Source organism: Podarcis raffonei, chromosome 2 (assembly GCF_027172205.1).
Source record: "Podarcis raffonei isolate rPodRaf1 chromosome 2, rPodRaf1.pri, whole genome shotgun sequence".
In the NCBI taxonomy this organism is placed as follows: domain Eukaryota; kingdom Metazoa; phylum Chordata; class Lepidosauria; order Squamata; family Lacertidae; genus Podarcis; species Podarcis raffonei.
This window is the reverse complement of record NC_070603.1, coordinates 110227750-110247687: the sequence shown is the minus strand read 5'-3', so window position 1 is coordinate 110247687 and position 19938 is coordinate 110227750. Positions and strand designations below refer to the sequence as shown.

Below are 19938 nucleotides of genomic sequence, written 5' to 3'. Positions count from 1 at the left end.
AAAAAACAAAGTGCGAGATTGGCTTCATTATTATCAAATAAGGGAACTTTACAATTTGGACAAAAAAACCAGCTTCCAGGTGGAGAAATCAAAATTGGAAACAGAATTGTTAGAACCAAAAACAAAGATAATTTCGAGAATGTATAACTTGCTGTTGAAATGGAATACTCAAGATGAAATGGTTAAATCTGCTATGATTAAATGGGCACAGGACATTGGACACAACATTATGTTTGCTGACTGGGAACAGTTGTGGACCACCGGTATGAAATTTACGGCATGTAATGCCTTAAGAGAGAATATTATGAAAATGATATATAGGTGGTACATGACACCAGTCAAGCTAGCAAAAATTTACCATTTGCCCGATAACAAATGTTGGAAATGTAAAGAAAATGAAGGTACATTCTTTCACCTTTGGTGGACGTGCCCAAAGATTAAGGCTTTCTGGGAGATGATCTATAATGAAATGAAAGAGGTATTTAAATATACCTTCCTGAAGAAACCAGAGGCCTTTCTCCTGGGCATAGTCGGCCAATAGGTGTCAAAGAAGGATAGAACTTTCTTTATGTATGCTACTACAGCAGCAAGAATACTCATCGCAAAATATTGGAAGACACAAGATTTACCCACCCTGGAAGAATGGCAGATGAAAGTGATGGACTACATGGAGTTGGCGGAAATGACTGGCAGAATCCGAGACCAGGGAGAAGAGTTGGTAGAAGAAGATTGGAAGAAATTTAAAGACTATTAACAGAAACACTGTAAAATTAATGAATGTTAAAATGATGCTGGAATGGACCTAAGTGGACTTAGTAATAAGATCAGTAAGAGTATGAAAAAATGGTAGGACAATTAGTTAAGGTACAAAGTTGCAAATTTGATGAAAATCAACCTAAATGTTATAATGAAAAAGGGGTAAGGATATGCTGAACTAATGTTATGATTGGGAATACAGGAGAGGGAGGCGTGAGGAGGTCAAAGAAATAAGCGAATGAGAATTTTGAAAAAATGAGAAAATTGAGTTGGTTTTTAATTCTTTTTTTTTCTTTTCTGTTGTTATGTGATTGAGTGTTTTTTCTTCTTTTTGATGTATGTTCTGTGGTTTTTCTGTTTTTGTCCGGTTATGATTATTCTTTGCTTTATTTGTGAAAACTTTAATAAATATTTCAAAAAAATAAAATAAAAATTGGGTAAAAAAACCTCGTCTTATACACCGAGAAAGACAGTAATTTGCAAAGGACTGCTCTGAATACATGGTTGGACTGCTCTGAATACATGGAGAAGAAGGAAGCCCCCTGCTTGCATCTGGACCCCCTGGGAGAGGCGGTGGATCCACCCACTGCTGCCTCCTCTGTCCTCCTGCCCTGCAAACACCCTCTGCTCAGGAGAGAGGGGCAGAAAGAGCCTTCAAACCCATCTGTTTGCTCCTCCTCCGCTGCCTTTTCTTGCAGCAGCCCAGTGAGAGGGGAAGGAGCCGCAGCACCTGGTTCACTTCAGATACACACAAGGTTTACTGATGTTGTGAATGAACAAGACCTCTGCATTCCATGCGGTGGGAGTGGGTGCGTTAAAAGTGGGGGAGAGACCTCCCCCTCCTGTCCTTTTGGGAAATAGGAGCCTTTTCCATGAGTAAACAACTTAGATGGCAAGTTCACAAGAGAAGCACTTTGGAGCACTGCTTGCTTGCTCACGCTATGTGTGTTTGCACCTCAAGGACAACATACGGTACATATTTACACCACGTGATTTCTTAAAGAGGGCATTTATTTAAAGTCGAAAGCAATTTCTACAAAAGACTTCAATGTTTGGTTGCTTTGGGTGTTTTTTATTTTGTTGGAAGCCGCTCAGAGTGGCTGGGGAAACCCAGACAATGGGCAGGGTATTATTATTATTATTATTATTATTATTATTATTATTATTATTATTATTATTTTATTGCGAGCCTTGCCAGCAATACTCAAATCTCACCACTTTCCCGCCTCCTTCCCTTCAACATCTTTATCAACGACTTGGATGATGGACTCAAGGGCATCCTGATCAAATTTGCAGATGACACCAAACTGGGAGGGGTGGCTAACACCCCAGAGGACAGGATCACACTTCAAAACGACCTTGACAGATTAGAGAACTGGGCCAAAACAAACAAGATGAATTTTAACAGGGAGAAATGTAAAGTATTGCACTTGGGCAAAAAAAATGAGAGGCACAAATACAAGATGGGTGACACCTGGCTTGAGAGCAGTACATGTGAAAAGGATCTAGGAGTCTTGGTTGACCACAAACTTGACATGAGCCAACAGTGTGACGCGGCAGCTAAAAAAGCCAATGCAATTCTGGGCTGCATCAATAGGAGTATAGCATCTAGATCAAGGGAAGTAATAGTGCCACTGTATTCTGCTCTGGTCAGACCTCACCTGGAGTACTGTGTCCAGTTCTGGGCACCACAGTTCAAGAAGGACATTGACAAACTGGAACGTGTCCAGAGGAGGGCAACCAAAATGGTCAAAGGCCTGGAAACGATGCCTTATGAGGAACGGCTAAGGGAGCTGGGCATGTTTAGCCTGGAGAAGAGGAGGTTAAGGGGTGATATGATAGCCATGTTCAAATATATAAAAGGATGTCACATAGAGGAGGGAGAAAGGTTGTTTTCTGCTGCTCCAGAGAAGCGGACACGGAGCAATGGATCCAAACTACAAGAAAGAAGATTCCACCTAAACATGAGGAAGAACTTCCTGACAGTAAGAGCTGTTCGACAGTGGAATTTGCTGCCAAGGAGTGTGGTGGAGTCTCCTTCTTTGGAGGTCTTTAAGCAGAGGCTTGACAACCATATGTCAGGAGTGCTCTGATGGTGTTTCCTGCTTGGCAGGGGGTTGGACTCGATGGCCCTTGTGGTCTCTTCCAACTCTATGATTCTATGATTCTATGATTCTATAACTCCCTTTGCACCAGATCCAAGCAGGAGGAAGCTTCTCTCTTTCCACAGTGGAAACGCCCCCCCCTCCACCTTCAAGGCCCCATTAAGAGAAACAGCTCCCTTTCCTCCCTTCTCTTCTTCTCCCCGTCCCGGGGCTTCATCCTGGACCCCCCCACCCCTTGCCAAGCCCCTTCCCTCCTTCCCCGCAGCTGGCTTTGCACTCACCCGAAATCCTGGCAGCAGCAGCGACCCTGGGCAGCCGGGCAGGAATGGGAGCCCCCTCCTGGGAGGCAGGATATCTCCGGGGGATAATTGTAAGGAAAAAGCCTTGCAGTACCCAGCCAATGGGGAGAGAAGGGGGGGAACCTGGGCTTCGAGTACAGGGAACAGATGCTCCTTGCTTTAAGGGTTAAAGCCAGAGAGTGCAAGCTGCTAGAGGGGAGGGTGCTGCTGCTCGATACTGACTTGGGAAAGGGGGATTGGCTTAAGCAGAACAGCTGACCCGCCCCCTCTGCCGTCCTGCACTGTCCTTGTCCTGCAAGGAATCCGGTGAGTGCAAAGCGCCTCAGGGTGCAGCAAGCTTTGGGCGGGGGGGGGGGGGTCGTGCAATGCAATGCAATACCCATAATTGGGGTTGGGGGTGGAGAGAGAGCAGGCAGGGAAGCCGCGGGGGGGGGGGGTTGCAGCTTATTCATCCTCCTTGCACACAGATCACATGAAGAGCCCTGTAGTTTGATCAAGCCCATCTAGTCCCGCACCCTGTTAGAATCATAGAATCGTTGAGATGGAAGGGGACCCTGAGAGTCATCTAGTCCAACGCCCTGCAATGCAGGAATCTCAGCACTGTCTCCTCACGGTGGCCAAGCCTGCAAGGAGGATTGGAGCCCAAGTGCATCCCTTCCCTCCGGCGGCTTCCGGGAACTGCTATTCAATTAAGCATAATAATAAAAATAATAACAATAAAATTTTATTTATATCCCGCCCTCCCCAGCCGAAGCTGGGCTCAGAGCGGCTAACAACAGTAAAATGATACAACATTATAAAATCATGTCATTATAAAATCAGTTCACATCAGATTAATGGCAACCATTGGGCTAGAGTTCTGTGAGGATTGCCAAGGGAGGGGGTCAGGCTGTGCCTTGGCCAATGGCCTGGTGGAACAGTTCTGTCTAGCAGACCCTGCGGAAAGATGTCAAGTCCCACAGGGCCTTAGCCCAGAGCGTTGCACCAGATCGGAGCCACAGCCGAAAAAGCCCTGGTTCTGGTTGAGGCCAGCCTAACCTCTCTGTGGCCTGGGACCTCCAAGATGTTTTTGTTTGAAGATTGTAAGTTCCTCCTTGGGACATACCAGGAGAGGTGGTCCCGTAGGTACGAGTGTCCTAGGCTGTATAGGCCTTTAAAGGTTAAAACCAACACCTTAAACCTGATCCTGTACTCCACCGGGAGCCAGTGCAGCTGGTATAGTACCGGGTGAATGTGATCCCATAGGGAGGACCCCGTAAGGAGTCTCGCCGCGGCATTCTGCACCCGCTGGACTTTCTGGGTCAGTCTCAAGGGCAGCCCCATGTAGAGCAAGTTACCAAAATCCAGTCTGGAGGTGACCGTTGCGTGGATCACAGTAGATAGGTCAGGGCGAGAGAGGTAAGGAGTCAACTGCTTAGCTTGGCGGAAATGAAAAAATGCCGCCTTTGTTATAGCTGCAATCTGCACCTCCATGGAAAGGTATCGAAGATTACACCCAAACTCTTAACGGACGGTGCTGGCACTAATTGCACCCCCGCAAGAGATGCGAGTTGCCCCCCCCATCCCCTATCATCCCAACTCAGTCAAAGGACCTGTGTCTTCGAAGGATTTAACTTCAACCAGCTCCCACGTAACCATCCAGCCACAGCTTCCAAAAATCTGATCAGTGTGTCTGGGGCCGAGTCAGGATGGCCATCCATCAACAGATAGAGTTGGGTGTCATAATAATAATAATACGTTATAATAATAATATTATAACAACATTATTTATACCCGCTCATCTGGCTGGGTTTCCCCAGCCACTAGGGCAGCTCCCAACAGAATATTTTTAAAAAACCGATGAAACATCAAACATTAAAAGCTTCTCCATATAGGGATGCCTTCAGATGTCTTATAAAAGTCAGATAGATGCTTATTTCCTTGACATCTGACGGGAGAGCGTTCCACAGAGCGGGTGCCACTACCAAGAAGGCCCGCTGCCTGGTTCCCTGTCATTGAGTTGATATAGAGGATCTAAACTAAATTTGTCGGCTTCTGCCAAAGAAGCAGAATCGGGAAGTTTTTTATGTCTGTTATCTTACTATGTTTTTATATTTTGCTGGAAGTCGCCCAAATTGGCCTGGGAATAACAACAACAACAACAACAACAACAACAACAACAACAACAACAATAATACCACTTGTTCAATCTGAAAATTTATTTGTACCAGTGCATTTGGGAGCATCGGAATAACTTGAGGTAATATATTCACACAAAAGCTTTGCTCCCGATTCATTGCAATCCTATCGGCTGAATTTGATCCGAGTCCTGGGATAACTCAGTTGGTAGAGCATGAGACTCTCGGGGTTGTGGGTTCGAGCCCCACCTTGTCAAAAAGATTCCTGCATTGCAGGGGGTTCGACTAGATGACCCTCTTGGTCCCTTCCAACTCTTTCATTCTGTGTCTATGAACCTCACTTATTCACAATGAGGGCAACACCACAATTTTTTATTAAGCAATTTTTTGCATAATAGGAGTTTGCCATTATAAAATTGGAGAGCGAAAGAAGAAGGAATCTCAGGCTGGGCTTTTTTTGTGGGGGACATTTTCTGGTCAGTGGGCAGGAGGAGCTTAGGTCTGTGGGATATGAAATTCGTAGCAGTCAGGTACAACATTCCTAGAGTGGACATGCTAGGGGATGCTTTGTACAACCCAGGAGAAAACTTCCTGTTTCCTCCTGAGCTGGGACAAGTGCTTCCTCTACATGTGACTTGAAATAGGTGTGGCCTATTCTGGGTGGAGGAGCACAATGCTCGTGTGCTTCATTCTTTCTTCTCCATTTTGTTTTTTTCTATGCGTTAGGAAAAGTGACTGCTGAGTCGCAATCACTTGGGACTAACTCCCTTATATTATAGTTTATGTATAGATATAGATATACTTTTGTAACATAAGCCTGCCTTCAGGAATCTAATTGGGAAGTGAATGAAAATGAATAAACTACCTGTATATTGATTTTAATAAGATTGTCGTGTCTACACTTTTAAAGAGGGATAACAAGGGATCTTATCAGGAATCTTAAATAGTGAGGCTCAGATGAGGCTGCAACAAGCGTACAGCTGTGCAAATTTGAAAAGGAGTTTTCCATTCCTGCTGTCAACCAGCGCCCCACCCCCACAGCCAGTTTTCTGTATCCACAGACCATGTGCAGTTCTCATTGCGTGGCTTTGGCTATCTTTTCCCCCCACCTAAAAATTTATTGGATATACGTAACCAATGGAGCTGCCTCAAGGTTACTGGTACCTCCCTCTCTTCCTTGGAAGAAGGGTTCCATTTTGGCCACATAAAGGCTGGCAGCTAGGAAATTGAATTGGCTATTTGATTACGGGATTGTATATGGGTGAGATTTTCCACCCTTGAGCTTTTGAACTACACCTCTCATCAACCTTGACCATCTGGGCTGAGGCTTATGGGAGTTGTTGCCCAACATCTGAGCAACCCCATGTTGGATATCCCTGCTCTATACTTCTTTTATTTAATTTCTATACCACTGTAATTTTAAGAAAAACCTCAAAGTGATTTACAGCATACTAAATCAAAAAACATACCGTAGTTTTCGCTCCATAACACACATTTTTTCCCTCCTAGAAAGTAAGGGGAAATGTCTGTGCGTGTTACGGAGCGAATGCTTCCCTCCTCCGTGGCTCGCTTTGAAACAGCAAAGCGGGAGAAGAGCCGCTGAGAGGGGAGGAGAGAGGGACAGAGAGCCTGTTTCTTTAAAGGAGCAAAGCGGGAGAGGAGAGGAGCCGCTTACACGAGTGTCCGGTTGGCTCCTTTAAAGCAAGCAGGCTCTCTGTCCCTCTCTCCTCAACACTCAGCTCGTTAAATAGCAGGAAAGATTTTCAGCTCGCTAAGCCGGGGGGGTGAGCCGGGGAAGAGGAAGAAAAGCAGAGCCTGCTTGCTTTAAAGGAGCAAAGAGGGAGAGGAGAGGAGCCTTCACCCCTTAAACCCCTCTTCTGCATGATTAGCAGCATCCTTCTCCACACACTCCACGCGTGCTCCTTGTCCCTTGAGTGCTTTCCTTCCCTCCCCACTTAAAACGTGGTTACAAAGCACAGCTCCACATGGATCCTCAGGATTTTTGCACTGGGTCACCCCAAATTCACCATCAGATCACATAGCATGTCCATGGCTACAGTTTGCACCAAAAAAATCACGCACTCACTGTTGCCTGGGGCCGCAGTGGTGCAAAAACGCGGTTACAAAGCACAGATCCACATGGATCCTCAGGATTTTTGCATTGGGCTACCCCAAACTCACCATCAGATCACATGTCTGTGGCCACAGAATGAACCACAAAAATCATACATCCACTGTTTCGTTTAGAATATTTTTTTCCTTGTTTTCCTCCTCTAAAAACTACGTGCGTGTTATGGTTGGGTGCGTGTTATAGAGCGAAAAATACGGTAAATAAAACAATGTGAAAAATGTGAAATATAGAGTATACGGTCAAAGCAACGTAACAGAAAACTAAACTATTATCTTAAAGATTTCAAAACAACACATTACAAAGGTCAACTACAGAATACATGTTAAATAGGGCTGGGTGAGTCTGGGCCCCGCCCCCTAGGCCAGTTGGGAAAGGCCTTGCAGGGAGTGGTATATAGATGGCATCTTACTCCCAAAAAGCTTGCTAAAATGTATAAAGGGAAAACATCAACCTGTTGGAGATGTAAAAAAAAGGAGGGGTCATACTATCATACGTGGTGGACCTGTGTAGCCATTGGCAAATACTGGAATGATATTTAGAACGACTTTAAGAAACTATTTAAAATTACTTTTTAAAAAAAACCCCAAAGATTTTCCTACTTGGTATATTACCATCAGAAATTTAAAAAGTCCTAAGATCATTGTTTATGTATGGTATAACAGCAGCTAGAACCCTTATAGGAAGGAGCTGGAAAAATGAAACGCTCTCAGAGATTACAGATTGGCAGATACTCATGTTATGATATCTACAATTAGCAAAGCTGACGAGATCAGTTAGAGGAATATTGAAACAAAAACAACTAGAGAATGGATAATATTTCAGAATTATGTAAAACTTTATTGTACAAATAACTCCATATGAGCAGAAATTGAGTGATATTTGTAAAGAAAAAGATCAAAGGAATGTATACAAAGCAGAAAGAAATGGTATTATATAATGTAAGCCTGTGTAAAAAAGAATGTTATATCAAACAGTAGAATGAGCAGGATGGGAATGATTGTGTCGATGAGTAGTTTTACTATGTAAATAACTTTGTCTTTTTTCCTTACTATTATTTCTTGGTTTCTTATCTTTTTTAATTCTTTATTTTTTTCTTTCTTTATAAATTTTCTATTTTCTATTATTTTGTTTTTTCTACCTGTTAAAAGATTGTACATAATGTTTGTATGTTGTTGTTTAGTCGTGTCCGACTCTTCGTGACCCCATGGACCAGAGCATGCCAGGCACTCCTGTCTTCCACTGCCTCCCGCAGTTTGATCAAACTCATGTTTGTAGCTTCGAGAACACTGTCCAACCATCTCGTCCTCTGTCGTCCCCTTCTCCTTGTGCCCTCCATCTTTCCCAGCATCAGAGTCTTTTCCAGGGAGTCTTCTCTTCTTCTTCTTTTTTTAAAAGGTATTTATTAAAGTTTAAAGAAAGATTACAAAAAAGTTGCAAAATAAGAAAAAAAGAGAAAAAAGAAAAAATTACAAAATACAGAAAAGCAAAAAACAATTACAATCAAATCAATCTTTTCATATCTTATCTTTCGTTTACTTGTTTCCCTGACCTCCTCACACCTCCCTTTTTTGTATTCCAGTTCAGTTAGTTAAATCAGCAAATCTTTTCCCTCCTTGTTTTTATCTTATTCCTCTACCTGAATGTATTATATCTTTACATTCTCATCTGATAAAATCCATTTTTACATACTCCTTTATAACATTGCTGCTAGAACCACTTAACTTCATGCCAACATCATTCTAACATTCATTAATTTTGCAGTGTTTATGTAGATAGTCTTTAAATTTCTTCCAATCTTCTTCCACCAACTCTTCTCCCTGGTCTCGGATTCTGCCGGTCATTTCCGCCAATTCCACATAGTCCATAACTTTCATCTGCCATTCTTCCAGGGTGGGTAGATCTTGTGTCTTCCAATACTTTGCAATGAGTATTCTTCCTGCTATTGTAGCATACATAAAAAAGTTCTATCCTTCTTTAACACCAATTGGCCGACCATGCCCAAGAGAAAGGCCTCTGGTTTCTTGAGGAAGGTATATTTAAATAGCTTTTTCATTTCATTATATATCATCTCCCAGAAAGCCTTGATCTTTGGGCACGTCCACCAGAGGTGAAAGAATGTACCTTCATTTTCTTTACATTTCCAACATTTATTATCAGGCAAATGGTAGATTTTTGCAAGCTTGACTGGTGTCATGTACCACCTGTATATCATTTTCATAATATTCTCTCTTAAGGCATTACATGCCGTAAATTTCATACCTGTGGTCCATAACTGTTCCCAGTCAGCCAACATAATGTTATGTCCGACATCTTGTGCCCATTCTATCATAGCAGATTTCACCGTTTCATCCTGAGTATTCCATTTCAACAGCAAGTTATACATTCTTGATAATCTCTTAGTTTTGGGATCTAACAGTTCTGTTTCCAATTTTGATTTTTCCACCTGGAAGCCAATTTTCTTGTCCAGATTATAAGCCTCCCTTATTTGATAATAATGGAGCACTTTATCTTTTAGTTTCTCAAAACTCTGCAATTTCAATTTATCTCCTTCTTGTTCCAAAATCTCCCAATATTTCGGCCATTTGGCCTCCATATTGAGCTTTTTCTGAGCCTTCGCTTCCATCGGTGATAGCCACCTTGGGGTTTTATTTTCAAGCAAATCTTTATATCTTATCCAGACATTGAACAATGCTTTCCTGACAATATGGTTTTTAAATGCTTTATGTGCTTTGACCTTGTCATACCACAAATATGCATGCCCCCCAAATACATTATTGAAACCTTCTAAATCCAAAATGTCTGTGTTCTCAAGAAGCAGCCATTCTTTCAGCCAGCAAAATGCTGTCGATTCATAATAAAGTCTAAGGTCTGGCAGGGCAAATCCACCTCTTTCTTTTGCATCAGTTAGTATTTTAAATTTTATTCTGGGCTTCTTGCCCTGCCAGACAAATCTGGAAATATCTCTCTGCCACTTCTTGAAACAGTCCATTTTGTCCAAAATTTTCAATGATTGAAACAAAAACAACATTCTTGGCAATACATTCATTTTTATAGCAGCAATATGGCCTAGCAAGGAAAGCTTCAAATTTGACCATATTTCTAAATCCTTTTTCACTTCTGACCAACATTTTTCATAGTTATCTTTAAATAAATTCAAGTTCTTAGCGGTCATATTAACCCCCCAGGTATTTTACTTTCTTTTTTTTTTTTTATAATATTTTTTATTACGTTTCTTTCCAAATTTTATACATTACAAACAAGGAGTTTACAAGAAACCATTTTTTTTTTTTTTTAACAAAAATCCCAAATTGGACTTCCCCACCCCTTCCGATTCTGCGTTCTTTATATTAACAATGTCAGCAATTTGTTACCTTATGTCATACCTTATTGTAACTTTTACATGTTATGTATCTATATTCAATGTATTATGTCAGAATTTTTATACCTTTAAAATAAACGTAACATGTTCAATTTCATATTATCTCCTTTTCTCTTTTATCACTTAGTTTACTATTTACTTAATCATAATTGCTAAAGCGTATCATTTTCAAATCATGCACCGTCTTAAGATTCATACAGTTTGTAATACTTTTGCAAGTAGTCTTTAAACTTTTTCCAGTCCACCTCAATTGTTTCTACATCCAAATCTCGGATTCTGCCGGTCAGTTCAGCTATCTCCATGTAGTCCATCAACTGCGTCTGCCATTCCTCCAGCGTGGGTAAATCTTGTGTCTTCCAGTTCTTTGCGATGAGTATTCTTGCTGCTGTACTAGCATACATAAACAAAGTTCTGTCCTTCTTTAACACCTTCTGGTCTACCATGCCCAACAGGAAGGCCTCTGGTTTCTTGGGAAAGGTATACCTAAATACCTTTTTCAACTCATTGTAAATCATTTCCCAGAAAGCCTTAACCTTTGGGCATGTCCACCAGAGGTGAAAGAAAGTCCCCTCTGCTTCCTTACACTTCCAACATTTATTGTCAGACAGGTGATGTATCTTAGCTAACTTGACTGGGGTCATGTACCACCGGTATATCATTTTCATAATGTTTTCCTTCAAGGCCGTACTGGCCGTAAATTTCATTCCGGTGTTCCATAACCTTTCCCAGTCTTCAAACATAATGTTGTGTCCAACATCCTGTGCCCATTTAATCATAGCAGATTTAACTGTCTCATCCTGTAAATTCCACATAAGCAGCAAGTTATACATTCTAGATAACAGCTTTGTCTTTGGTTCTAACAATTCTGTCTCTAGTTTCGACTTTTCCACCTGGAAACCAACTTTTTTGTCCATTTTGAAAACCTCTTGAATTTGAGCACAATGTAGCCAGTCTCGCACCTTATTTTTTAGTTTGTCCTGGCTCTGCAACTTCCAATTGTCTCCAATTTTTTCAGTCAATTCCCAATATTTCGGCCAATAGGCCTCCATATTGGGTCTTTTTCGGGCCTTGGCCTCCACTGGTGATAGCCACCTCGGAGTTTTACTCTCTAGTAAGTCTTTATATTTCATCCAGACTGCAAAAATTGCTTTTCTGACAATGTGGCTTTTAAACAATTTATGTGCTTTAACCTTGTCGTACCATAGGTATGCGTGCCATCCAAAAGCATTATTAAAACCTTCCAGATCTAGGACATCGGTGTTTTCCAACAAAAACCAATCTTTCAGCCAGCAGAAGGCTGCAGCTTCATAATACAACCTCAAGTCCGGCAGGGCAAACCCCCCTCTTTCTTTCGAATCTGTTAATATTTTAAACTTTATTCGGGGCTTTTTGCCCTGCCAGATAAATCTAGATATATCCTTCTGCCATTTTCCAAAGCAATCCACTCTGTCCACGATCTGTAAGGTTTGAAACAAAAATAACATTTTCGGCAACACATTCATTTTTATAGCTGCAATTCTTCCCAACAAGGAAAGTTTCAATCTTGACCAAATTTCTAAATCCTTTTTAACTTCCAACCAACATTTCTCATAATTATCCTTAAATAAATTCAAATTCTTGGAGGACAAATAGATCCCAAGGTATTTCACTTTTTTAACCACATTCAGTTCTGTTTCTCTCTGAAACCCCAGGTATTTTACTTTCTTAACCAATGTTAAACCTGTCTCCGTCTGAAACCTCTCTTTCTCAATTGGCGTTAGATTTTTCTCTAGAACTTTAGTTTTTAACTTATTCAACTTAAATCCTGCAACCTGACCAAATTCTTGAATCAATTCCAATACTCTTTTAGTACTAGATTCTGGCTCCTGTAATGTCAGTACTAGATTGTCTGCAAAAGCTTTCAATTTGTACTGTTTGGCTCCGACTTATATACCTTTAACCAGTTGGTCCCTTCTGATCATATTTAGGAGAACCTCCAGGACCAAAATAAAGAGCAATGGGGAAATTGGGCAACCTTGTCGTGTCCCTTTCTCTATCTTAAATTCCTCCATCACCACATTGTTAACAATTAGTTTAGCCTTTTGTTCTGAATAAATTGCACCTATACCATTTCCAAAACCTTGACCAACCCCCATCCCTTGAAGATTTTTCTTCATAAAACTCCAAGAAATGTTGTCAAAAGCTTTCTCCGCGTCCACAAATATCAAAACTGCTTTAGTATTAATGTTCACTTGTAATTTTTCTAAAATATTAATGATATTCCTCGTGTTGTCAGACAAGTGTCTGCCCGGGAGAAAGCCTGCTTGCTCTTTATCTCTTCCACTAGTACTTTTTTTAATCTTTTAGCCAAAATATCTGCAAAGATTTTGTAATCCACATTAAGCAGAGATATGGGGCGGTAGTTCTTAAGTTGTGTCTTCTCAGACTCAGTTTTCGGTATAAGTGTAATGTAAGCTTCCTTCCACGGCGCTGGTGCTTTTTTCCATTACAAACTTCCTTTAGTGGTTGAATTATCCAATCTTTCAAAGATCTATGATATCTTGAAGTTAAACCATCCGGCCCTGGAGATTTACCCAGTTGCATATTCTGGATAGCACCTTCTACCTCCTGTTCCGTTATTTTATAGTTCAACGTTAACTTATTTTCTTGAGAGATTTTTTGTAGTCCATTTGTTTTTTAAAATTGATCTATATCAATCTCTTTCTGTGCCCTTGTGTATATAATTGTTTAAAGTCGATCCCACGGCCAGAGTTTGTTTTGAAGTGGAAAATTCCCCTGGCCAGTTGTTGTAACAATTTCAAACTTCCTCTAGGGGGACACAGTAACAGTCAATACTTGTTGCATTAAAATAACTCTTTCTAGTCCCCCATTTAACAAAATAAGCAACAGTTTCAATTTCAGTTAGTTTTCTGTTACCTTAAAATCAGGAGAAACCAGTCAGAAACAATGTATCTCTCTTGCAGAGTTAGCTGTCAAAAATTACATTGTCCATAAGCAGCTCGCTTCACAATGCGGCAATCTTATTGTCCATTGGCAGCCCGTTCCCAGGCTTTAAGCGGTGGACTTTTGTTTCCTTTCCTCTCTTTTTGCAGGAAAATTTACTTCTCCCTCCCCCCCCCTCCTGCAACCAAGGGAGGGAGATCTCTTGTATTGATGTTAGGATTATAGTCCTTTTCAGTCGACTTTCCAGGTCTTAGCTTAGAAGTTCTTTCCTTTGATCTGTTTACAAGAAGCGGAAGGCGGACTTCCTGTTTAAACCTTCCCGCTTCGGTGCCAAATTAAAACTTGTTTCCCTTATTTTCAGATCTTCAGATTTAACCTACTCACAGGTAGTTGTTTTGATGGCCGAATTGTCACAGGAAAAAAGTCAGCGCTCTCCGGCAACAGCTGTGCAGCTTCGCTCCACGGAAGAAGCAGTTGGTTCTCAGCACAGCGCCGCTCACCCCATTCGCTCCGAAGCCCGTAGTCGGGTTCCCTTGCAAATTGGGGGGGGCGCTGAAGGTGCCCGCCGAGTCCCACGGTCACAGGCTTCACCCACCTGTGATTTTTAGAGGGGTCCCCGCTTCGCCGTAGCGGCAAGACCCAATTTCCGCAAAGCTTAATCCCTCAAAGTTAGAGGGAATCCACCATTACCGATGGCGCCGACCCCGGAAGTCAAGTCTTCTCTTCTCATGAGGTGGCCAAAGCATTGCAGCCTCAGCTTCACGATCTGTCCTTCCAATGAGCACTCAGGGCTAATTTCCTTAAGAATGGATGCGTTTGTATAGACATGCAAATTTTTTAATGAATAAAGAATATTAATTTTTTTTAAAAAAAAGGTTGCAATCAACTTAACATATGCGATACACGCGCTTCGCTCTAATGCCTTCTGAATTAACTTGCACTCCAAGACAAAGGGATACACTCCTGCTAAATGCACACTTGCTGATTACAGGCGCATACTTGGGGAAACAGGAACTAGCCTTGCAAGGAAAAAGAAGCATCTCCTCTACTTCTCTTCCCTTCTCCCCTCGCCCCCACCCAAGGGCCAGGCCCATGCTTGCTCCCCTAAACCAAAACCTAACCAGGGACCCAGCTGAGAAGAGCTGCACTGAGGCGCATTCGTGAGAGCCTCCCTCTGAATCTTCCCGGGAGCAGGAGGACTGTATAGATTTGGACCAGTGGTTTGCAGAGGAACATAGTTCAGAAGGCAGAAGATGGGAAATACTGGATGGGCAACAGCTTGCAGAAGAAATGGTTGATCTTTGCCTTAATTTGCAACTCAATGCCTTGAAGATCCAATAGCATTTCTTTTTAAATGCTGATAGTGCTTTTATTGTAGCTTTTTTATTATTATTTCTGTACCCCCTTGCTAACCAAATATTTTTATACATATGAAAAGCAAATCTTGGATTGAGAAGATAATGGTTTGTAAAGAAGAAAAGGGTGTTTTTTTAAAAAAAATTGTTTGTCTCTGTTCTAAAATTTGGTTTTAATATAAAGTGTGTCAATATATTTGGCTTTGTTTATAAAGCAGAAGTGACCAGCTGCTCCTGGAATAAAAAATGAGCTCTGTATCAACAAAAGTTTTACCTATAATTATTCATAAAGAAAAGTTCTAAGAAACGTGAGATTTTCCACCCTTGAGTTTTTGAACTACAACTCCCATCATTCTTGGCCATATGGGCTGAGACTTATGGGCGTTGTTTCCCAACATCTGAGGTACCCCATTTCCCTAAAGCAGACAGATGCTGATCCACAAGACAAGGGCAGCCCATCATTTTGGCATTGAAGGGCGGAGGTCAAAACTCAACAGATTCATCACACACCTTGAGCATTCCAGATTCACACTCTCCCCGTTTATCTAGCAACAACTTCCAACTTCTTTTCTACATTTAGTATATGTGACCTTCATTACTTTAATACATATATATGTGTATACAAATTTAAATACCAACACCAAAACATCAAACAGATTCCATGCATTTAAAATTGATTTCCGCCTTTATGAGTTTCTTGATGTGAGGTAAAAAGTGAAACTTGAGTGGAACATTGCATACATTGATATGGCTTTTCACCTGGGTGAATTCGCTCATGAATATTAAGGTCTCCACACTGTCTGAATCTCTTTCAACACTCCATACATTTAAATGGTTTCTCCCCTGTGTGAGTTCGCTGATGTCTTCTAAGGTTTCTACTTTCACTGAAGCTCTTTCCACATTCCATACATTCAAATGGTTTCTCTCCTGTGTGAGTTCGTTGATGTCTTCTAAGGGCTCCACTACAACTGAAGTTCTTTCCACATTCAATGCAATTAAATGGTTTCTCCCCCGTGTGAGTTTGTTGATGTGTTCTAAGGTCTCCACTACGACTGAAGTTCTTTCCACATTCAATGCAATTAAATGGTTTCTCCCCCGTGTGAGTTCGTTGATGTCTTCTAAGGGCTCCACTATGACTGAAGCTCTTTCCACATTCCATACATTCAAATGGTTTCTCTCCTGTGTGAGTTCGTTGATGTCTTCTAAGGGCTCCACTACAACTGAAGCTCTTTCCACATTCCATACATTCAAATGGTTTCTCCCCTGTGTGAGTTCGCTGATGTGTTCTAAGGGCTCCACTACGACTGAAGCTCTTTCCACATTCAATACATTTAAAGGGTTTCTCCCCTGTGTGAGTTCGTTGATGTTTCCTAAGGTTTCCACTTTCACTGAAGCTCTTTCCACATTCAATACATTCAAACGGTTTCTCCCCCGTGTGAGTTCGTTGATGTATTCTAAGGTCTCCACTACGACTGAAGCTCTTTCCACATTCAATACATTCAAACGGTTTCTCCCCTGTGTGAGTTCGTTGATGTGCTCTAAGGTCTCCACTATGACTGAAGCTCTTTCCACATTCAATACATTTAAAGGGTTTCTCCCCTGTGTGAGTTCGTTGATGTGCTCTAAGGTCTCCACTATGACTGAAGCTCTTTCCACATTCAATACATTTAAAGGGTTTCTCCCCTGTGTGAGTTCGTTGATGTGTTCTAAGGGTTTCACTACGACTGTAGTTCTTTCCACATTCAATACATTCAAATGGTTTCTCCGCTGTGTGAGTTCGTTGATGTGTTCTTAGGTGTCCACTGTCACTGAAGTTCTTTCCACATTCAATGCAATTAAATGGTTTCTCCCCCGTGTGAGTTCGTTGATGTGTTCTTAGGTGTCCACTGTCACTGAAGTTCTTTCCACATTCAATGCAATTAAATGGTTTCTCCCCCGTGTGAGTTCGTTGATGTGTTCTAAGGTCTCCACTACGACTGAAGTTCTTTCCACATTCAATGCAATTAAATGGTTTCTCCCCCGTGTGAGTTCGTTGATGTCTTCTAAGGGCTCCACTACAACTGAAGTTCTTTCCACATTCAATGCAATTAAATGGTTTCTCCCCCGTGTGAGTTCGTTGATGTGTTCTAAGGGCACCACTACGACTGAAGCTCTTTCCACATTCAATACATTCAAACGGTTTCTCCCCTGTGTGAGTTCGTTGATGTGCTCTAAGGTCTCCACTATGACTGAAGCTCTTTCCACATTCAATACATTTAAAGGGTTTCTCCCCTGTGTGAGTTCGTTGATGTGCTCTAAGGTCTCCACTATGACTGAAGCTCTTTCCACATTCAATACATTTAAAGGGTTTCTCCCCTGTGTGAGTTCGTTGATGTGTTCTAAGGGTTTCACTACGACTGTAGTTCTTTCCACATTCAATACATTCAAATGGTTTCTCCGCTGTGTGAGTTCGTTGATGTGTTCTTAGGTGTCCACTGTCACTGAAGTTCTTTCCACATTCAATGCAATTAAATGGTTTCTCCCCCGTGTGAGTTCGTTGATGTGTTCTAAGGTCTCCACTACGACTGAAGTTCTTTCCACATTCAATGCAATTAAATGGTTTCTCCCCCGTGTGAGTTCGTTGATGTCTTCTAAGGGCTCCACTACAACTGAAGTTCTTTCCACATTCAATGCAATTAAATGGTTTCTCCCCCGTGTGAGTTCGTTGATGTGTTCTAAGGGCACCACTATGACTGAAGCTCTTTCCACATTCAATACATTCAAACGGTTTCACCCCTGTGTGAGTTCGTTGATGTATTCTAAGGTTTCTACTTTCACTGAAGCTCTTTCCACATTCAATACATTCAAATGGTTTCTCTCCTGTGTGAGTTCGTTGATGTAGTCTAAGGTCTCCACTTTGACTGAAGCTCTTTCCACATTCAATACATTTAAAGGGTTTCTCCCCCGTGTGAGTTCGTTGATGCCTTCTAAGGGTTGCATTCTGTCTGAAGCTCTTTCCACATTCAATACATTCAAATGGTTTCTCCCCCGTGTGAGTTCGTTGATGTCTTCTAAGGTTTCCACTACGACTGAAGCTCTTTCCACATTCCATACATTCAAATAGTTTCTCTCCTGTGTGAGTTCGTTGATGCCTTCTAAGGGCTGCATTCTGTCTGAAGCTCTTTCCACATTCAATACATTCAAATGGTTTCACCCCTGTGTGAGTTTGTTGATGTATTCTAAGGTTTCGACTTTCACTGAAGCTCTTTCCACATTCAATACATTCAAACGGTTTCACCCCTGTGTGAGTTCGTTGATGTATTCTAAGGTTTCGACTTTCACTGAAGCTCTTTCCACATTCAATGCATTTAAACGGTTTCTCCCTATTGTGAGTTCGTTGATGTATTCTAAGGTCTCCACTTTCACTGAAGTTCTTTTCAAACTCCATGTATTTACATGGATTCTCTCCTGTGTGAGTTTGTTGGTGTATCCTCAGTCTTCCAAAGGGTCTAAAGCACATTCCACATTCCTTGCATTTAAACTGTTTCTTTGTTCTTCCCAATGAATTCACAGATGGCTCCGTAGAATTCTGACCATCGTCTTCCTCACCTGTTTGGGAGTGGGGGGGGGGGGAGAGAGAAAATCCTCTTAGACTTTTAGGAAAGACAATAAATGAACCATCTTCCTCCGTCCATCCTGACTAGGTTTACAGGTTCAGCTTCTTGAGGAGCGCAGAAGCCAAGGCAAGTTGTAGCTTTCTGGGAGGAAGAAAGAAGTCAAGGGAGTCTCGGAGCCCCTGCAGGGATTCTGCTGCCTCTGTAGAAGCCCCTATTGGGCACCCACTTCCCAAGAGCCTCCACCCATTTTCAAACACCTTTGGCAATTCCTTCCGCCTGCCTGTCCCTTCTCCCTTCCTAAGGCTGGCATGGTATGGGCAGGAATGGCCTTGTGGCAGTTGCCCAAAGGGCCACAATAAATGTGATAATGTGTATCTCTGTAAATCCTTGAGTGTGCTTCTAAAACAGAAGTTATGGTAGTCTGTGCTTTATAACTGGTTATTTTGCAAGTTGCCGCCCCCCAATTGGGGCAGAAATACAGCTAATAGGAGAATCACAAAGATACAGCTGAAAGCTGGAACATGAGTTGCCACATGGTGCAAATGGCTCCATGTAACACAGGTTCCCAACATGCACACCAACACAACGTAACAGAATGCTGTGGGAAGAGTTTTATTGGTGTGAACTCAGGAGATAAGACTAGATCCCATGGAACATGAGACTTACCGTATTTTTCTGTCTATAAGACGACCCCTATTTTGGGGGCCTCAAAATTTTGAAAATAGGGGGATTGAGCTTTTGGGGAGGATTATTTGGGGGGAATGCTGAAAATCACTAACCCACCAGAACGCAGCTCACAACCACTCGCGTTGCAGCTGCCTGATCGCTGCCATTAACCCTCCTGCTTGCTGCTGCGGCAGCCAATAGACAGCTGCCCTTGTCGCAGCAAGCGGGAGCGTGATTGGCGGCTGCCGGTGGCGATCGGGGAGCTGATAGGTGGTTTCTGCCTGGGAAAGGCGCAGAAAAGGCAGAAATACCTTGATCGGCAGCTCCGCTTTGCAGGTGGCCTCCTCCCCTTCCCCCTTCATTTACAGAGTCTGCATGGGTAGAGGAGGCTACGGAATAGCAGGCGGGCGGTGCAACGTTACGCAAGAGGAGCAGCGCAGAAATTTGTAGTCTCCAAGATGTTTCATGGGAAAGGCATAGAGGGGAGAAATATCTTTGATCAGCAGCTTTGTTTTGCAGGTGGCCTTCCCCATTAGTTTGCAGAGTTTGCTGAGCAACAGAAAGACGCTGCATGGCAAAAACGAACAGCCT

The 19938-nt window shown here is 42.1% G+C and overlaps 3 protein-coding genes across 3 annotated transcripts in view; all 3 read right to left on the bottom strand.

The window, feature by feature from the left end:
- LOC128408629 (oocyte zinc finger protein XlCOF6-like) overlaps positions 1-3227 on the bottom strand; it is a 109811-nt gene extending 106584 nt beyond the window's left edge. Inside the window, exon 1 of the mRNA XM_053378594.1 lies at positions 3143-3227. The gene's annotated coding sequence lies outside the window, so the exon portion shown is untranslated. The remainder of the gene's footprint in view (positions 1-3142) is intronic.
- LOC128408627 (zinc finger protein 208-like) overlaps positions 1-19938 on the bottom strand; it is a 75739-nt gene that overhangs the window by 38513 nt on the left and 17288 nt on the right. The window contains exon 2 of the mRNA XM_053378587.1: positions 16041-18392. Coding sequence (XP_053234562.1) covers positions 16041-18392 — 2352 coding nt within the window. The remainder of the gene's footprint in view (positions 1-16040; positions 18393-19938) is intronic.
- LOC128408640 (oocyte zinc finger protein XlCOF6-like) overlaps positions 8361-19938 on the bottom strand; it is a 96852-nt gene continuing 85274 nt past the window's right edge. Inside the window, exons 4-5 of the mRNA XM_053378615.1 lie at positions 14115-14993; positions 8361-8790 (exon numbers count right to left, since the gene is read on the bottom strand). The gene's annotated coding sequence lies outside the window, so the exon portion shown is untranslated. The remainder of the gene's footprint in view (positions 8791-14114; positions 14994-19938) is intronic.